Source organism: Camponotus floridanus, unplaced genomic scaffold (assembly GCF_003227725.1).
Source record: "Camponotus floridanus strain SB8 unplaced genomic scaffold, Cflo_v7.5 scaffold2, whole genome shotgun sequence".
In the NCBI taxonomy this organism is placed as follows: domain Eukaryota; kingdom Metazoa; phylum Arthropoda; class Insecta; order Hymenoptera; family Formicidae; genus Camponotus; species Camponotus floridanus.
The window spans coordinates 6,008,351-6,024,522 of NW_020229325.1; the positions used below are offsets into that span (position 1 = coordinate 6,008,351).

General features: G+C 37.6%; 5 protein-coding genes across 9 annotated transcripts in view; 3 read left to right on the forward strand and 2 right to left on the reverse strand.

Moving 5' to 3' along the window:
* The window catches only part of LOC105256402 (homeobox protein TGIF2LX), a 41,331-nt gene extending 38,991 nt beyond the window's left edge, over positions 1 to 2,340 (reverse strand). For both annotated transcript variants that reach the window (XM_011266271.3, XM_011266270.3), the window contains exons 1-2: positions 2,156 to 2,340; positions 1,682 to 1,798 (exon numbers count right to left, since the gene is read on the reverse strand). In XM_011266271.3, the coding sequence (XP_011264573.1) occupies positions 1,682 to 1,697 (16 nt within the window). In that variant the 5' untranslated portion in view covers positions 1,698 to 1,798; positions 2,156 to 2,340. The remainder of the gene's footprint in view (positions 1 to 1,681; positions 1,799 to 2,155) is intronic.
* Positions 2,341 to 2,350: 10 nt separating this feature from the next.
* Positions 2,351 to 3,950, forward strand: LOC105256403 (N-acetyltransferase 9-like protein). The gene is made up of 6 exons (XM_011266273.3): positions 2,351 to 2,959; positions 3,057 to 3,166; positions 3,239 to 3,295; positions 3,360 to 3,500; positions 3,575 to 3,669; positions 3,749 to 3,950. The coding sequence occupies exons 1-6, from the start codon at positions 2,883 to 2,885 to the stop codon at positions 3,857 to 3,859; spliced, it is 591 nt and encodes a 196-aa protein (XP_011264575.1). The 5' UTR covers positions 2,351 to 2,882; the 3' UTR covers positions 3,860 to 3,950.
* Positions 3,951 to 4,131: 181 nt separating this feature from the next.
* LOC105256404 (mpv17-like protein) lies at positions 4,132 to 5,331 on the forward strand. The gene is made up of 5 exons (XM_011266275.3): positions 4,132 to 4,395; positions 4,498 to 4,688; positions 4,764 to 4,876; positions 4,956 to 5,026; positions 5,095 to 5,331. The coding sequence occupies exons 1-5, from the start codon at positions 4,261 to 4,263 to the stop codon at positions 5,251 to 5,253; spliced, it is 669 nt and encodes a 222-aa protein (XP_011264577.1). The 5' UTR covers positions 4,132 to 4,260; the 3' UTR covers positions 5,254 to 5,331.
* Positions 5,332 to 5,444: 113 nt separating this feature from the next.
* Positions 5,445 to 8,287, reverse strand: LOC105256405 (arf-GAP with dual PH domain-containing protein 1). 3 transcript variants are annotated; one of them, XM_011266276.3, is made up of 6 exons: positions 8,124 to 8,287; positions 7,496 to 7,721; positions 7,114 to 7,312; positions 6,679 to 7,038; positions 6,376 to 6,598; positions 5,445 to 6,304 (listed from the first exon to the last, which is right to left on the reverse strand). In XM_011266276.3, the coding sequence occupies exons 1-6, from the start codon at positions 8,233 to 8,235 to the stop codon at positions 6,237 to 6,239; spliced, it is 1,188 nt and encodes a 395-aa protein (XP_011264578.1). In that variant the 5' UTR covers positions 8,236 to 8,287; the 3' UTR covers positions 5,445 to 6,236. The 3 variants fall into 3 exon arrangements, with proteins under 3 accessions (XP_011264578.1, XP_011264579.1, XP_011264580.1); XM_011266277.2 differs by having other exon boundaries at positions 8,111 to 8,197; XM_011266278.3 differs by lacking the exon at positions 8,124 to 8,287 and adding an exon at positions 7,864 to 8,101.
* Positions 8,288 to 10,114: 1,827 nt separating this feature from the next.
* LOC105256406 lies at positions 10,115 to 11,303 on the forward strand. Of its 2 annotated transcripts, none has more exons than XM_011266280.3 (4): positions 10,115 to 10,261; positions 10,326 to 10,431; positions 10,528 to 10,923; positions 10,997 to 11,303. In XM_011266280.3, exons 2-4 carry the CDS (start codon positions 10,358 to 10,360, stop codon positions 11,250 to 11,252), a joined length of 726 nt encoding a protein of 241 aa, XP_011264582.1. In that variant the 5' UTR covers positions 10,115 to 10,261; positions 10,326 to 10,357; the 3' UTR covers positions 11,253 to 11,303. The 2 variants fall into 2 exon arrangements, with proteins under 2 accessions (XP_011264582.1, XP_011264583.1); XM_011266281.3 differs by having other exon boundaries at positions 10,126 to 10,261; positions 10,333 to 10,431.
* The last annotated feature ends 4,869 nt before the right edge of the window (positions 11,304 to 16,172 follow it).

Consider the following 16,172-nt stretch of genomic DNA (forward strand, 5'->3'; position numbering starts at 1 on the left):
CAAACATAAATGAAAATGCCACGTGCTAAGGCCGGAAGCACAAAAGTAAGTTATACACATGAGTAAAAGTTTTGTATAACCATTAATAAGAAAACTGATTGATTTATTCATTTATAGAATCTTATTCTGGAGACGATTGAAAAGAAAGAATTTTCTTTTATTTTCGCATGAAAGCCTTCTGAAAACTTTTCTACAAGGTCTATTGTGTGATATATGCGTGTGTGTGTGGGAAAATTGTCAGATTCTTCTTTTCAACTACGTATAAAAGTATTTAAAAGAAGTATTTAAAAGAATACACAAAAATCGAAAAATGTGTAAAATCGAAGGAATATTGCAGAACTCTTGTAGTGAATTTTTAATATTACAAATAAATTAACAATAAATAAAGAGACGGAGAAAGAGAGAGACAGAGTCGCGCTTATTCAAATATCTACTATAAAAGTTCCGAAAAACAAAAATTTTATTAAAATGAATCGTCAAATTGATAGAAATAAAAATATTTATCAAACTTTAATAGAAATGAAAAGCGAAGGGGGAGGAGCTTTTTAGCTTGAAGGAGAATGAATTTTCGCACGTGTTTAAACAGATGTAATATTTTACTCCCACCGGAAGTATGGCTAGTTCGACAAAAGAAAAGAATTCTTCAGTTTTCTACATCTTGCAGTCACACAACTTGCACGCTTACCTGATTGTAAAACTTTGGTAAAACTTTTATTATACTTGTGCACAGTCTTGGCAACGTTGGAATATTGTGCACGCATATATATTGTAGTATACCGAGTGTTTGAAAAATCTTGCCCATGGAAAACTTTAAAATATATTTAGACATATTTCGGGATTAAATTCGGGCTTGTGCGAATTCTTCAATCCAAAAAAAAAAAATCTATTTGCTACCTGAGAAAGCGGATTGTCAAAGGGAGAGGATATGCTCAGAAGAAGGACGGCAATAATTCTGGAGTACAAAAATTAAATCTCCAGAATAATAAAATCTCCAGAAAACTGCTGGAAACCTCTGAAATCTGCAAAAAGCGACATTCCGCGAATACGCGACGTACGTATCTTTCGATAGCGGAATGCGCGCGCTACGGGAAAAAAAAAACGAAAGAACAGCCTCGTCTACGAAAATATGACGACGCTCTCCTCGCGGGAATGAAAAAAGATCGCGCGCCAAGAGTGAAGAGCGACAGACACATGCACGCGAGTCGTGCCGACTAGGACGAGCCGAGGATCGCTTTTTTCGCGGCGTTTACAAACACGTGCTTTCCGCGGTCGAAGGATTTCGCTCGAGGGAGAGCGTCCCACTCCCTCGGACTTCGATCCTCGAACGGGGGAGGCGGGGGGGGGGCATCTCGGAGAGATATCTCCGCTGAGGCACACTCTTTTCGACGCGCTGACAAGAGAGCGAAATCTGACAGTTGGCCACGATGCGCGGCCGACTCCCTGCCGCGAGGCGAGTAAGCCCCGTAGGCGACCGGGTCCGGCCGCGAGGAAGCCCGCGCGGCGCGGCGCGCCTCTCGAGCACCACGTGCCTACGCGCCGTGGTTTATTGGTTCGCCTCGGCGCAGTGGCGTCTCCCGGCACGAAACGTACGCGCGATGGCGACAGCCCGCGTGCGCGCGTACCGAGATACCACGCGCTACTATAATATATCAAAGAAGCGTCTCTCGGACGTCAGACTCACCGATACGGTCCATCATGTGGTGAAGAGTCCCAGGCAGGAATCGGGCCCAAAATCGCGCGGCCGGCCGTTGTTTACGATCGTCGAATAGACGGACGGAGAGAGAAGGGGGAAGGAGAGCTGTCAAACAGAATTTTCATCGGTCAAAAGTCAACGAATGTCGGAACGTGTCGGCCGTGGCCGATCGTCGCCGTCGCCGTCGCCGTCGTCGACGTCGACGTTGTCATCGCCCCGCGAGTCCAGGGGACGGCCCCGAGACCCGGCCGCTCCGGACGAGGAAGCGCGGGCCTCGCAGAGCACGTGTGCCGTGCGAATTCCCTCGCGTCGGGGATTCGACGCCACGACGCGTCCATGCGGTTGGCTCTGCGCGCGCTCTTCTCCCGCGCGCGTCTTTTCGCGCGGCTTGACGGACGACGCGGCGGCGGCGGCGGCGGCGGCACGCGCTCGCAGGAAGGAAATACGCGCGACGACACTCACCGGCGTGCGATTAAGTGTATTCCGGTCCGTCCCACGCTCGCCGATCCTGCACCGATGCGTCGCTGTCGCTGTCGTTCTCGTCTCTCGCGCGCGTCCCTTCTCGCGGCTGACAGATAAACAGAGCGAATGTAACGAACGGTCCTTGCCGTCAGCGCCGAATTGACAGTTGTAGACAGGTGCGCTTCTATTCGGCGTGGCGGGAAGCTAACGTCAAGCGGCTCGTGGCGCCATCGTAGCGCCGCTCGTCTTCGGGGAGAGGGTAACGATTCGCGGGTTTACCTCGCGAGGGTACGCGTCGATAAGGCGTACTTGCGTTGTTTGACAGCTGGAGGAGTATAACCTTTCTTCTCCAGGAAAAAATTGCAGTTTTGTATCCTTACGAGAGGTAGACAGAGGAAATTTACTTGAAACCATTAATTGTAAGAGCTGTGGACTTGCCTCAAAGATATAGATAAAATTTATAAAGATATAAAAGATAAAAGGTATAGTAAGAGGAACATTTGGAGAGTGAAAATTTTCTAGGATCAGGAAGAATCAGATACAAAGAAGAAAGAAAAGATACAAGTCTCATGAAACGAAAGGTGTCAGAAAACCATAAAAGATAAAGCAGTTACACTATGTTAAAAAAGCCTCTCTTCTCAAACCTGAAGTAAAAATCTAATTTTCGATTATAAACATATAGAAGAGCGTATCAATTTATTTCTACTTTAGCTTTATCAATAGTATCATGAGGAAGAATATGAACACTCGTATCAATGGAACAAATGTTATTCTAGTACCGTATCAAGAAAAGCATGTCACAAAGTATGTATTGTCACATTACATAATTTCTTTCTTTCTTATATATCCTACATATAATAATTAATTTCTTTGATATTCATACGAAATTTATTATACTTAGGTACCATGAATGGATGAAGAATCCGATGCTGCAATATTTGACAGGCTCCGAACCATTAACGTTAGAAGAGGAATTCGAGATGCAAAAGCGATGGCTCGAGGACGAAGATAGTAATTATTAGTTAGTTTGGTCCTAATGTTGTCCATATTGTATCATGGAATTTTAGCTTCAAGCTGTTGCAGAATGCACCTTCATTATTCTGGATAAATGCGTCTTCCTGTCTACTGGAAGTGAAATAGGTACGCGTGTCAGGTTGCACCAAGACTACAGTATGTAACTTTTCTATCAAATAATCGCTTTCAGATGCCATGATAGGAGACACAAATTTATTCTTTAACGATTTGCAAGAACCAAATATTGCCGAAATAGAGATTATGATAGCTGATGAGGCATATCGAGGTAAAAGAAGAGGCTGGGAATCTGTTATTCTTATGATGCACTATGGTAATTTGTATTGATAGTAAAAACTAAATGTCAATATTTTTTTTTAATACTAATTTATATTTATTCTGCAATAGGCTTCAAAACACTGAATATTAATAAATTTCGCGCCAAAATCAAATCGGACAATATAATGAGCATAAATATGTTTGAGAAGCTTGGTTTTCGAGAAGTAAGTTAAATGACTTGACCTTTAATCGCATGTTTATACTAAATATTTCATTAGTTATATGGATAAAATAATAATTTAGGTAGAAAGAAGCGAAATTTTTCAAGAAGTCACTCTTGAGAAGGAAACATCTTCCGACTGGATGAACTGGTTACATTCTGAATTGCAATCTGTTTTATTTAATTCACATTAATTTGTCCCTCAAATTATCATTGTTGTTAAACTAACTACATAATAAATTACTAATGTATATTTTTAATTGTACAACTTATTTTAAGAATAAAAATGTTGATAATATAGAATGTAAAAGTTTTTAATAAATGCCTTTGTTTTTCCTTACAATGCACAGTAGTAATTCTATAGAATTAAACGGGGATGTTAATGCAACGCAATTGATGTAGTTGAATACATGATTGGGCATGATTGAATCTAAATGGGTTATAAACAGCTTCTATATGCCAGTACCAGAATCACTCTTCAAAGCACCATCCATTCAAACGCCTCTATCAGTTACGACAATAATAATATTTATCTTACCTGATAACGCAAACGTAAAGCAAGCGATAAGAGACTTGTGATTAAATATATAGAAATATGTCGGTGACGAAAGTTCTTCGAATGATGAATAATATTATGCAGAAAAGACCGTTGCTGTACAACTCGGTGATATACGGTTCCTTCTTCACAAGCGCCGAGCTCATTCGACAGAATTTTACTAATGTATCCAAGGTGAAATGTACATTTGGATTTTTTGCCTCAAGATAATACATGAATACAGAGAAATTTTTTGCAACATGTTCATGCTAATGAGTGGATTGTAATCGTGTGTAGCCAGTTGCTGAAGAGTCTAGAAATTCCGCCGATACCAAGGGGCCGATATTAATACAAGTACAAAGATTATGTGAAACATTGAATCTCATAGATGAAGACACTTCGGTGCAGTCGACGAATTATAATTGGCCTCAGTTGAAAAGATGTGCAATCTATGGCTGCTTCCTGGCCGGACCGATATTATATAGATGGTATTTCAATCATTGAATTGATGTAAAATGTTCATTTGACTTCTTGATGAATTAATATAAATGTTATAATGGCAGGTACAAATGGCTCGATAGATTTTACAGCGGAACATCTGTAAGAATTGTGCTAACGAAGCTCCTCGCGGATCAATTTATCTTCACACCGCCGCTACTTGTATTATTCTTTACTAGTTTGTATCTCTCATGCACCTTGCGCGATATTTATCTTCTTTTTTATATAAATTACGATTAGCTCTGTAAATCTTACAGGTATGAGTTTGATGGAAGCTAAATCGGATATCCTTCGAGAATGTAAAATCAAATTTCTGCATACTTTTCAGGTTCGTTTTGAGACGCAAAAGTCAGGCCGCAAATATTATATATATATATTTCTGCTTTGTCCTTTCAGACTTCATGTGGATTTTGGCTACCAGTACAACTTGTAAACTTTATGTTAGTTCCACCGTCTTTACGAGTAACGTACGTCAGTATTGCTTCCTTCTGTTGGATCAATATTCTCTGTTACTTAAAAAATGTACCTGTTGCTGAATATGAACAGAAAAAATAAAAATACTGGAAATTGCGTAATGTTGTATTATGCATACATATTTACATGTAATCCTGAACAAGTAAATATAAAATATTCTCGTTAATGAGATTGAAAATTTATCTATTTCTTTTATTATCATATTATTATGTGTGCTGTCAATAAAATTATCCCAAGACATAAAAATAATATTTAATACAAAATTAGCATAATTGTAGACAATTTGTTTGGCATTTATTTCTTCGAAGATAGTTTTATTTACAGGAACACAGCGTGTTGCATTGGGATTGAATATAATTATTTCCCTTCAAAAAAATAATGAGTGAAAATGCTAGGCCCTCGGAATTTATTATTTATGTACAGAATATATCAGAATATATCGTCTTGCGGCCTTATAATCAAAAAGAGATGGTTTAAACAAACCAAGATAAGAAATATAGATACAAAAAAAAAAATAATAAAATACTCTGGAACATTGTTGGGTGATTTTTGAAATATTTTCTATTATAAGCCAGCCTTGTCATTCAATAGAGATTAGTCTAAAGATAGTCAGATTGAATTAAACTTCTGGAAGAGAATTTCTTACATTCTGAATGTTACACGCTATCAGAGACAAGTATCACACGCAATATTATTGCTAAGTAAAAATTCCATGTTATATCGTTATGATACTGTCTGTCCACTCGACAGTAAACAGACAACATAAGCTTGGCTTTCAACACAAGAGTATTATGATTGACGAGCGATTGGTGCTTGGAGTTTATATATCCGCGTTTTATCAACTTCTTCTTTAAGAGCAGTCTTGTGTATATCTCTATATAAACTACATTTCCGTGTGCAGATATACGAATAAATACATGACTCGACAGCAACAACACGAGTAAATAAGTCCGCATGTATTCTCGCGCGCGTGCTGAGTCATATATTTGTCTATTTCGATAATACGATTCCATCGTATGATTATCGGTGAATAATTAAGAAAGACGTCTAAGAGGAATCCAACCCTATCTTGTGGACGAAAATATATTGATTGTTCCGCTGGCTGTGCGCTTTCTTACAAGTCGCGCCGCTACTACAAATAAAAATCAATACACATATATGCATGATTTTCTCACGTGCTTAAGTTTATACCTGTTTACTTACCGGTTGCATCCTGTGGCGTTAATGGTTTATCAATTACTTTTTGGATCACATGCATCCATTGCGATCTGTCGTCGTCGCTTTGTGCAGAGAGCAGATAAGTTCTGTCGGGTGTCTCGAGAGTAAACGAAAATCCTTGGTCTCTAGCACCTGGCGGTACACCAATCTTCACCGCGAAACCTTCGGAACTGTGTCCTAGGAAGATTTCACCTTTTGGATGTGCGTCCTTATAAGATAAAGACGATATTAACAATATGGATCGATCGAATAAAATGAGAAAGAAAATTTAATATAAAACATGCGAACCATGGGATCGTCGTGATACATGAGTTTTCTGCCATCCAATGTGAACCATCTCTTTTTGTAAGCGTCCGTATGTCTTGGCCCGGTTTTCCATAGGAAACCTTCGCGCGGAAAATCTCTCGTGAGTTGCGACAATAATTCGTTTTCACTTGCACCCGGATATGCCACTTGTAACCGATGAAGCTTCGCGCATCTGATCGCGAGGTACCAATTCGTGATTACTTCTGGATCTTCATGATACACATAGATATGTCTCGTTGTACCATCCTTCATAAAGGATAATTGCAGACTGTTTTGATTGCCAGTTTTAGGTGGTGCAAACGCCACGTTCAATTCTGATATTCTTAACACAGCTTTGGGTTCCTTGAAATACATATAAAATGTTACTGACGTGTCTGCATTTTAACTCGCGAATTGCATCTATCTTATTTAAATCACCTTATTTTCTTTGACATGATACTTGAGTGTATCCTCTGCCTCGCAAAGCACAAATTTTCGAGGATGATAACGTGAATCTTCCTTCCCACGTTTCATTAAAAATCCCTCCATAAATCCTGAGACATAGTGATTTTGTCTTTCGGGATGACAAAATTCTTCCCTCTCATATTTTGCTCTTATCCACTGTTCAACTAAAACTCTAATAATTTTCAAAAAATTAGTTTCTAATAATGCAGACTTTACTATTAAACTTTGATAGAAATATATCATTTAACATTTAATTATAATCTACCATTGTTAGTTGATAATGTGACTAATAGCATATGTCATCAGAGATAATAAACTAAAACAGGAAAACCACAACAAGTATTTGATAACTCACTGTGGGGCATCTGGGCTTGGTCTACGATAGCAGGAAGGTACACGTTCCTCATAGTGCAGTCTCGCTATAGTATTACCCACTTCACGTATCCTATTTACTTGAGAATCTTCCCACCTATCTAACTTTAAGTGCTTCACTTTCGATATATGTGCTCCCATGGATCTGTGTACACCGGCACATCTTGTGCAAACAAATATACCTATGTTGTAAGATGCCCATTCTGGATCTGAAATGTGGAATGACAGTATGATCAGCAAGCCGTAACGTGTCCCAGTTGTACTTAGAATGAGAAAAAAAGAGTTATCACGCCTATTCTCAGTAAAGATCACTATCGACAGGAAGCTACTTATCGCACGAGCGATTATTACGCTTAATGTCGTAACGCTCGGCCAACTGCCACGATGTTAAATCAGGACGCTACGCGAATCGCTCTCGACACCGGAATCAATGACACTTTGCGCGCTCACGCGATTAATGTTGAAATATCACGATACAAAAACAAACACGTCTCCCTCGAAGGTTGCGCGACGATTTTCCCGCAGGTTTAAATCGAACGTACGCGAACGCACGCGTCTCGCTCGCTCCACGAGATGAGGATAAATGCAACCTTCTTACGGAACGCACTCACTCTTGGCCCCACAGTCCGCGCACACGTTGTTCCCAGACTTTTTCAGGAGTTCCGCCAACAACTTCTCGTTCGTATCCGCCATCTTAAAACATTGACATACGACGATGCTCATACACCGTGGACGAACGCGGCTCCTCCTTTTTCCGACTCCCCCATCCGATATATGACGCGGTCCAGTAAGTGCTACAAGTACACTCCGTGACAACGATTCGTTCCGCGGCTTCTCTCTCGCGGGGCAAGGGGAGTGTAGAAGTGACCAATCAGCTGGCAGCGTGGCAGTGGCTGATTGGTTAGGGGCTATGCTCCATTGCCCCGCGGAGAACCATGAAACGAATCGTTGTCGCGGAGTGTACATTGCGCGACAACGATTCGTTCCATGGTTCCTCTCGCGAGGCAAGGGGAGCGTAGTCTCTAACCAATCAGCCATTGCCACGCTGTCAGCTGATTGGTCACTTCTACCCCCTATTGGTTCGCTCCCCTTGCCCCGCGAAAGAGTGGCCGAGGAACGAATCGTTGTCGCGCAGTGTACTGCAGAGCACCTGTAGCAGTGGGTCTGTTCTTTTCAGCTGCAATGCTGCACTAGTGCAATAAGTTAGAAAGAGACAAACATGCTTCCTTTCACTCTAACTAATTGCACTAGTGCAGCAGTGCGGCTGAAAAGAACAGACCTAGTACTACGGTTGGTTCACCTACCGCTACGAAATGCTACAGTAAATCTTACACGTCATCTACAATGGCTGCGTTCAGAAATATCACCCGAATGTACCTGGGTATCATTTTATCCTTGTTTAACATTTGGTGAACAACAAAGATAAAATGATACCCGGAAGCACTCGGGTGATGTTTCTGAACACAGTCAATGGCAGTAGAATTAATGGATTAAAGCTATAACTTAAGGAATTGACCAATCACAGTCAAGCATTAAGAGAATACTCGATTGTGATTGGTCAATTTCTCGAGTTACAGCTTTAAAGGTGCGATTTCATTGACGCTAAAAAGTAGCGTCAACCATTGGTTAAACCATGAAGCAACTACTTACTTCTTTGTTCAACCAATGGTTGACGCTACTTTTTAGCGTCAATGAAATTGCACCTTTAATCCTACTGCCATTGGGTGTGTTCCAAAATTCACTGCCAGCGCTGAAAATCTATAATTCACGTTACGTATATTATATATTTTCAGCGCTGGAAGTGAATTTTGGGACATAGGCGAAGATGCTACAGGGAGCTTTCCAGCAACGACACAGAATATCATTCTATCTTTGTTGTTTACTGATATTGAAAGAAGATAGAATGATACGCTGTGTCGCTCTGTGTCGTTGCTGGAAAGCTCCCACAAACGCCTCTCCTCATAAGGTGGGTTAGCTGTAGCGTAGCCTGGTTCATTTACGTAGCAATTATAGTACTCATAGCATTCGTGAACCACTCCTCTGAAGGTATTTAGAGCGTAACGCTCAGAGCATTTGGTAGAGTTTACTGGACCGCACCCATAAGTATACACATTAATGATCATAGACATACAAAACGCGTAGATGGGATCAGCTGCCGATATTGGCGAGAGAGGTTAAGTCCATCAAACTATGCGTTGAAAATTAAAATTTGATCAGTTAGAAAAAAATTTATTCTTTTCATCCTGATCAATCACATTTCTACCTCTAATCTTCAATGCGAATTAGTCCGATACGAGTTTAAACGTTGGCATCTTTGATGTTGAGATCTACAATAGGTAATTTAAGCTCTAAGCTTTAAGAAATTGACCAATCACAGTCGAGTATTTTCTTCATACTTGACTGTGATTGGTCAATCTCTTAAGGCTTAAGGCTAAAATTACCTATTGATAGATACGATTTAAAATGACAGACGCGGCCATTTCTTTCGACGCATGCGCACTAAAAATTAATGGCCATTCTAGCAGCCAATCAGACACGAATATTTGTTTTTTACATTGCAATATTAATCTAGAGAATATATGATCGTTGGGGGCAATCAAACTTGTGTCATATGACATTTTCAGTGATTTCTCTCTCTCTCTTTCTCTCTTTAAGGCACTTTTTTATCACGATTGTAAATAACTTATTGTTTACAACTTTGACAATTCCAATGAGAGAGATTCAGATCCAGGAGAGATAATATAAAAAGGTAGGAGATATTTTTACGCAAAATAGATTATTGTTTACGTTTACATTAAAAGAGGTTGTATTAGTTTTTAGATTTATTTCAATATATATACGTACAATGACACGTGTGTGCATCTGTTGCAAATATCGTGTAATTCAGGCACATGTTGCGTCAGACATATCACTCTACGGGTGAGTATTCCCACGGATAGCATCCCCATTTACTCACCCTTCGAGTATTGTACCTTGATTTTTGGCGCAAAACGATCCGCAAACGATTCTCTTAAGGTTACCGAAAAACGACGAATTGCTGAAGAAATGGATGCTAGCGATCGGCAAAACGGAAAGGAAAATCTGCGAATCGTCGCGAATATGTTCGCGTCATTTCAAGGAAGATGACTTCAGGTACAGTGTAGTCGGAGGCAAGCGTTTTTTAAAACGAGGTGCGATACCATCTCTTTATTTAAATGAGGAGAGTAAAGATGATGGGTTCTCTGACAATAGAGACAAAATGAATACCATGGATAACAAATCGTTAAATATCGTGACATCGCAAGATGCTAAAAAAGATAATCAACTGTCGTATAACATTGGAAAGATGGTACAAACAACTGCTAAAGATACATGCGAGAACACCGAATTTGTTGCTGGTGAATGCTATGAAAAAATACAAATGCCTGAGAGGTAAGCGATACAATGATGCTGTTACATTTTTATAATCTAAGTGAATATATCACGTAGAAGATTTTTTCTTCAGAATATCAGCTTCTTTGCTAGATTCTTCTTCAAATGAGTCGGAGAAGAAATACAAGAAACATTTATATGATGTTAGATGGGAGGAGATTTCTACATCTGCAGTGCAAGCTAAAATTTATTGGGAAGTGGCAATTAAAAGAATTATGCGGCAAAAGGTAATTCTGAGAAGTTTACGACAAAAAGTCAAAAGATTAAAAAAGACAATCCAAGAATTACGAACTCGTGTCAAAAAGGTAGCTTGTAATGACTTGCAGTGAACATGTATGTTATATATGTAAAAATTGTATGAATGTAAAAGTATGTTAATAAATTTTTAATATATTTAGTGATATATATTTTGTGGATAAATATAGGGCATATAAATTATAAACATACATTGTAGTCTGTTTTTTTAATTTTTTTTTCTACATATTTTCTTTTTCAAATTATATATGAATATAATAGATTGTGTATAATATACATATATATTTTTTACTTGTTGAACTTTAGGGCATAGAAAGTGTAAATGTTAGCAGATAGAGCTCCTGTTTGAAAATCACTAAAATTCTAGGGACATACACAAACTATTTGTATATGTATAAAATTTAAATATTTCATTTATTTAATTATTTTAATTGAAATCACAAAAATAGGATCAGCATTACGTCCCATGATAAACATGGTCAATCATTGTGTATCTTGGAAATAGTTTTCGTCATTTCCTGCTAGGGAATATATTTAGCTCTGTCTTATATTGTGATACTCGAATCAAAGAGCGCTTGCGAGAAAGCATTTATCATTCAATAAATATGAAATGAATAAATTTTTAACAATAATTTTTTCAAAAATAAAGAAAGGAAATGTGCGTATCTTGCCTTATTTAAAATTTATTTAAAAATTATAATATTTTGTAATTTATACAAATTTTGTTTACAAGTTTCATAAGTATACTTATTTTATATGTATATAAAATTATATAAAATGGATATATAAAATACATAATATATTAATAAATAATATATTATACATAATATATTAATATATTAATTATAATATACATAATATATTAATTATATAATATATTAATTAAATATAATTAATATGTTATATCCTTATATGTAAACAAGTAAATATTATTTACATTGTGCAGAAGATATTATTTATCTTTAAACAGATATTTCATGTCAAATTTTCAACATTTCAGTGCTTTGCGTTGATTCTGTCTACATCCGATTTGAATTTGAACTACAAACTCGAAAATTTTTGTTGATAATCTATCGATGACAAAGTGTGTAGACAAGCATGGAATAGACAACGCAAACATCGGGCGACTTGTGATTAATGTTTTTGCAGACGGCCGTTGTCGAGGACGAGCCCATGGGGAGCTCTCACTGTTTTGTAACCGACCATTTGCCACTCACCCTTTGAACATTCGTTACGAGTTGTTGGGCGCTTCGATTGCTATCACCTTTGGATTATTTGGAGACCGCATTGCTATTATCGATTCTATGCAAAATTTATAAACGTGGCGACTTTATCAAACTATTCTCATTTAATATTATTTACATTTGAAATTTTAAAACATAATTATTTTTGAACTTAAATCAATCATTTAAGACTTTAAGGCCCGGTTGCACCAACGTTATTTTAGCTTTAAGCGAAACTTAAATATATGTCTGTCTTTATTTATTTAGAAAGAAAGATAAAGATAGATATATATTTAAGTCTCGCTTAAAGCTAAAATAACGTTGGTGCAAAGAGGACCTAAGAGTTCAAAGTTCTATCCAGCGATTTAAAATTTTTAAGTGTAATAATCCCGAGAGAGAAAGAGAGAGATTTAATATAAAAAATTTTTTAACTTATATTAATATTATTCAATATTATATAAAATTATGTGACAAAATAATTCCTCGAGATTTTCATTAAAAGAGATGATGAATTTTAATTTCGTCGAAGAATCTGTCATTAAGATTGGGGTCCCTTCAAGACAAGAGCCTGCAACAGCGTTGCTGTTACGACAATAGGGAAATCGAAAACTTTCGCACGCACCCTCGAATTCAGGATGCTAATTGGTGGGTGGTTAACTCGTAGCCAACGGCAAGTTTTCCAAGATTTATGAGCGCTGTGGCTAAAGGCGTGAATAAGCCTGGGTCACAGTCGAGGAAGGGTAACGCAAGATTTTGAATTAAATGTCAACCGCACGGATGAGACACGAAACTAACATCGTTTCGCCGCGATGTCTGGGAATAACGACGCTGCCAGCAACTTCGCGCATTATTTCCATCCGGCAATAAGTTAACGACAATGTTTTGCGATGATCCGAGCAACAACTGTCAAATATGAGACCTACATATAATAAATTCGACAGAAATTGCCAATTCATTGTGGATAATGAATCATTGTAGATTCATGAAAGATTCATGAAAGATTGATAGATTCGAGAACAAAATTTAAATATAAAAGGAGAGAGGGAACAAATAACAAATGTCATCTGAGAAATCTTGAAATTTGCGATTTGAAATTTAAGAAAAGATCCAGCATGAATATCGGCTTCTAAAGATCCAAAGATTCAGAGATATGGAGCTGTCTGGAAAAGTAGGAAGAAAATTTACAACTTTTTTATTTCATTTGAATAATTTTATTTAACGAAATCTACATTTTAGAGATTAAAATAATAAGATACTCTTTTTGAAAAAAAAAATATAATTTATGACATGCATATATATTCTCTTTTACGATTTTCTATTATACTAAGATGTTATGAAAATTATGAAAATTATTCATTAAAATTAATTGTATTGCGTAATTTGCCCGGCTTCTAATGAGCCTTGTGTACCAAACGTATGTACGAAAATTACAACTAAATTGCAAAACACGAAATTTCGCTGTAATTATTACTTGTTAGCGTCGTCTATTGTTGCTCGTTCGCGCTCGAACGAATCTCATGTTGATTTATCCACGCACCCGTATACGTTACTGTTAAAGTATGAAAAATGATGTATCTTTCGTATGGCTTAATGGTCCATCCCCCTTTTCCCACGCACGTTGCTCGCGCGTATTCACCGTTGAAAAATAATGATTCTATCGGTAAACATATTCTTCACGGATAAAATATCTTTATTGCGAGTCTCGTCGAGAATCGAGGGTGATTAAGAAAACTAAATAAAATAAAAATCTCAAATCAGTTTTTATAATAGTACAGCTTCATATTTCTTCTTCAGAGTATCAGACTGTCTACGAAATTTTTATGTTTGTATAAATTTTTTTTATAAAGTTTAGTTTTACAATATTTATTTTTTTACACTTTTTAAAAATTTTACAAATATATACATAATGTACGTATATAATAAACAGTACATGCATCTCCACTCGCGCGAAAACAGCAACCCTCGAAAAGAAATAAGAAGAATGAAGAAGAGCTATAAATTGGGGGTGACGAAACTCGGCAAGATGCAAAGACCGTGGGGCAAGTGCAATGAAAGTGCCATTTGGTACAGCACACACGACGCTCACCCCTACGACTGGCACGTGCCTCGAATATAATTTATTGCAGTTGGAATTTTGTGGGGTGTCCCGCGTGCTCTTTGTACCTAGCGATGAGTACAAGCCACTTTTGTCATCCGCTCGATATACCAGAATCCCGCCAATGATGACGATGATCGTTCGAGCACTCGAGAGAATCGTCCTTGTTTTATTCTTACAAAGAATAGGCAAAGGTCTGCAGACAGAAACATGTAATTGAAAACGAAAGATAAAAATGAAAATATTTTAAATATTCTAAAAATTATGAAATTTTTAATAATATTACAATTTGTTTATTTTAAAAAGTAATCAGCGAGAAAGGAGTAAAAAATTCTTATGCATACTTTTTTCAAATAAACTCCCTAAAATATCAAATTCGATTAGAATCGCGTAATCGAATTTAGAAATTGATCGGATAATTGTTACCATGTTCTTTCTAATGTTAGTGATCCTTGCAAATTATCCGCCTCTGATCGATTATTCACAAATACTATAAAGCCGAGATCCGTGTGTTTTTTTCATCCGTTCAATACCGCGCTTTCCAGCGTCTCCCTAACGAGCCCGTTCTTTTTTTCCCTCTCCCTCCCCCGGTTGACAGAAGGAACGCTCGTGGCATACATCGGCCGCGACGATATATCGACTTCATACGTGTCGCACTTGGAAATCGCGGTGGTTTCGTCCCAATAATTCGGATCCCGTATTTTGCCGAGAGCGCGTAAACGCGGGAGGCGAATCCCGGCTACCCTCATCGCCAAAACAACCACCCTCGCGTACGTGAGCGGGATGAGCAAGCGGGATCGGGGCGGGATCGGGAGCGAGAATCCCCGAAGTTTCGAGTTGGTGAAAAAGTTGGACGGTACGGTCGTCCCTTCACACTTGGAGGCTCTTTTTCCAGCGGAGAATCGCCACCTTCCGCGATATCGAATCGCCACCGTGCGTTCCCGGTGCTCGCCTCTCGTTCGATTCGAGTTTATTTTAGGTCCGACTTGAATGGGGCGCGAACCGGAGTAAAAGAAGAGAGAATCAATAGTAATTATATTCGAAATAAAAAGCAAATAACCGAACCGGAAAAATTGCCGGATTAAGATAACCGAGGTTTTAAGAAGAATTTATAGCGATGCGTTTTGCGAAATTACCGATTTCTAATCTTCGAAATCGGTTTTTCCGCACGAAGAAAATGTAGTAAAGATTACAATGTAATCTTTGTAATCGCGAAGCATGCATATAAGAAAAATCGTGTGTCGTATTTTCAAGAATATTATATACGTATTATATTTTTTTACAAAAGAATATTATAATTATTCAAATATTCTGATACACAAATAAATGCATTATTATTAACAAATAATAGAATAAATGCATAATTTACAATTTTTATAATAATAAATATCTTAATGTTATCATTACATTCCAGTTTTACAAATGTAAAAAAAATATATTTTCATGTAATTTGTATTGTAAAATTTTCTCCGTGTAGAAAATTTCAGATCTTTTTTATTCTCCTTTAATCCTATCGTTATTTGTTTTAATTTTCGAAGGGGACAGTAATCAAATAATTAAAAATGGATCTCACATTCAAGATTAAATTATATAATTATATGAAGCAGATCTTTTTACATCGCATATTTTTAATGTACATTTTTTTGCCACGCTGGAAAGGCCAACCTGTTTAGCGA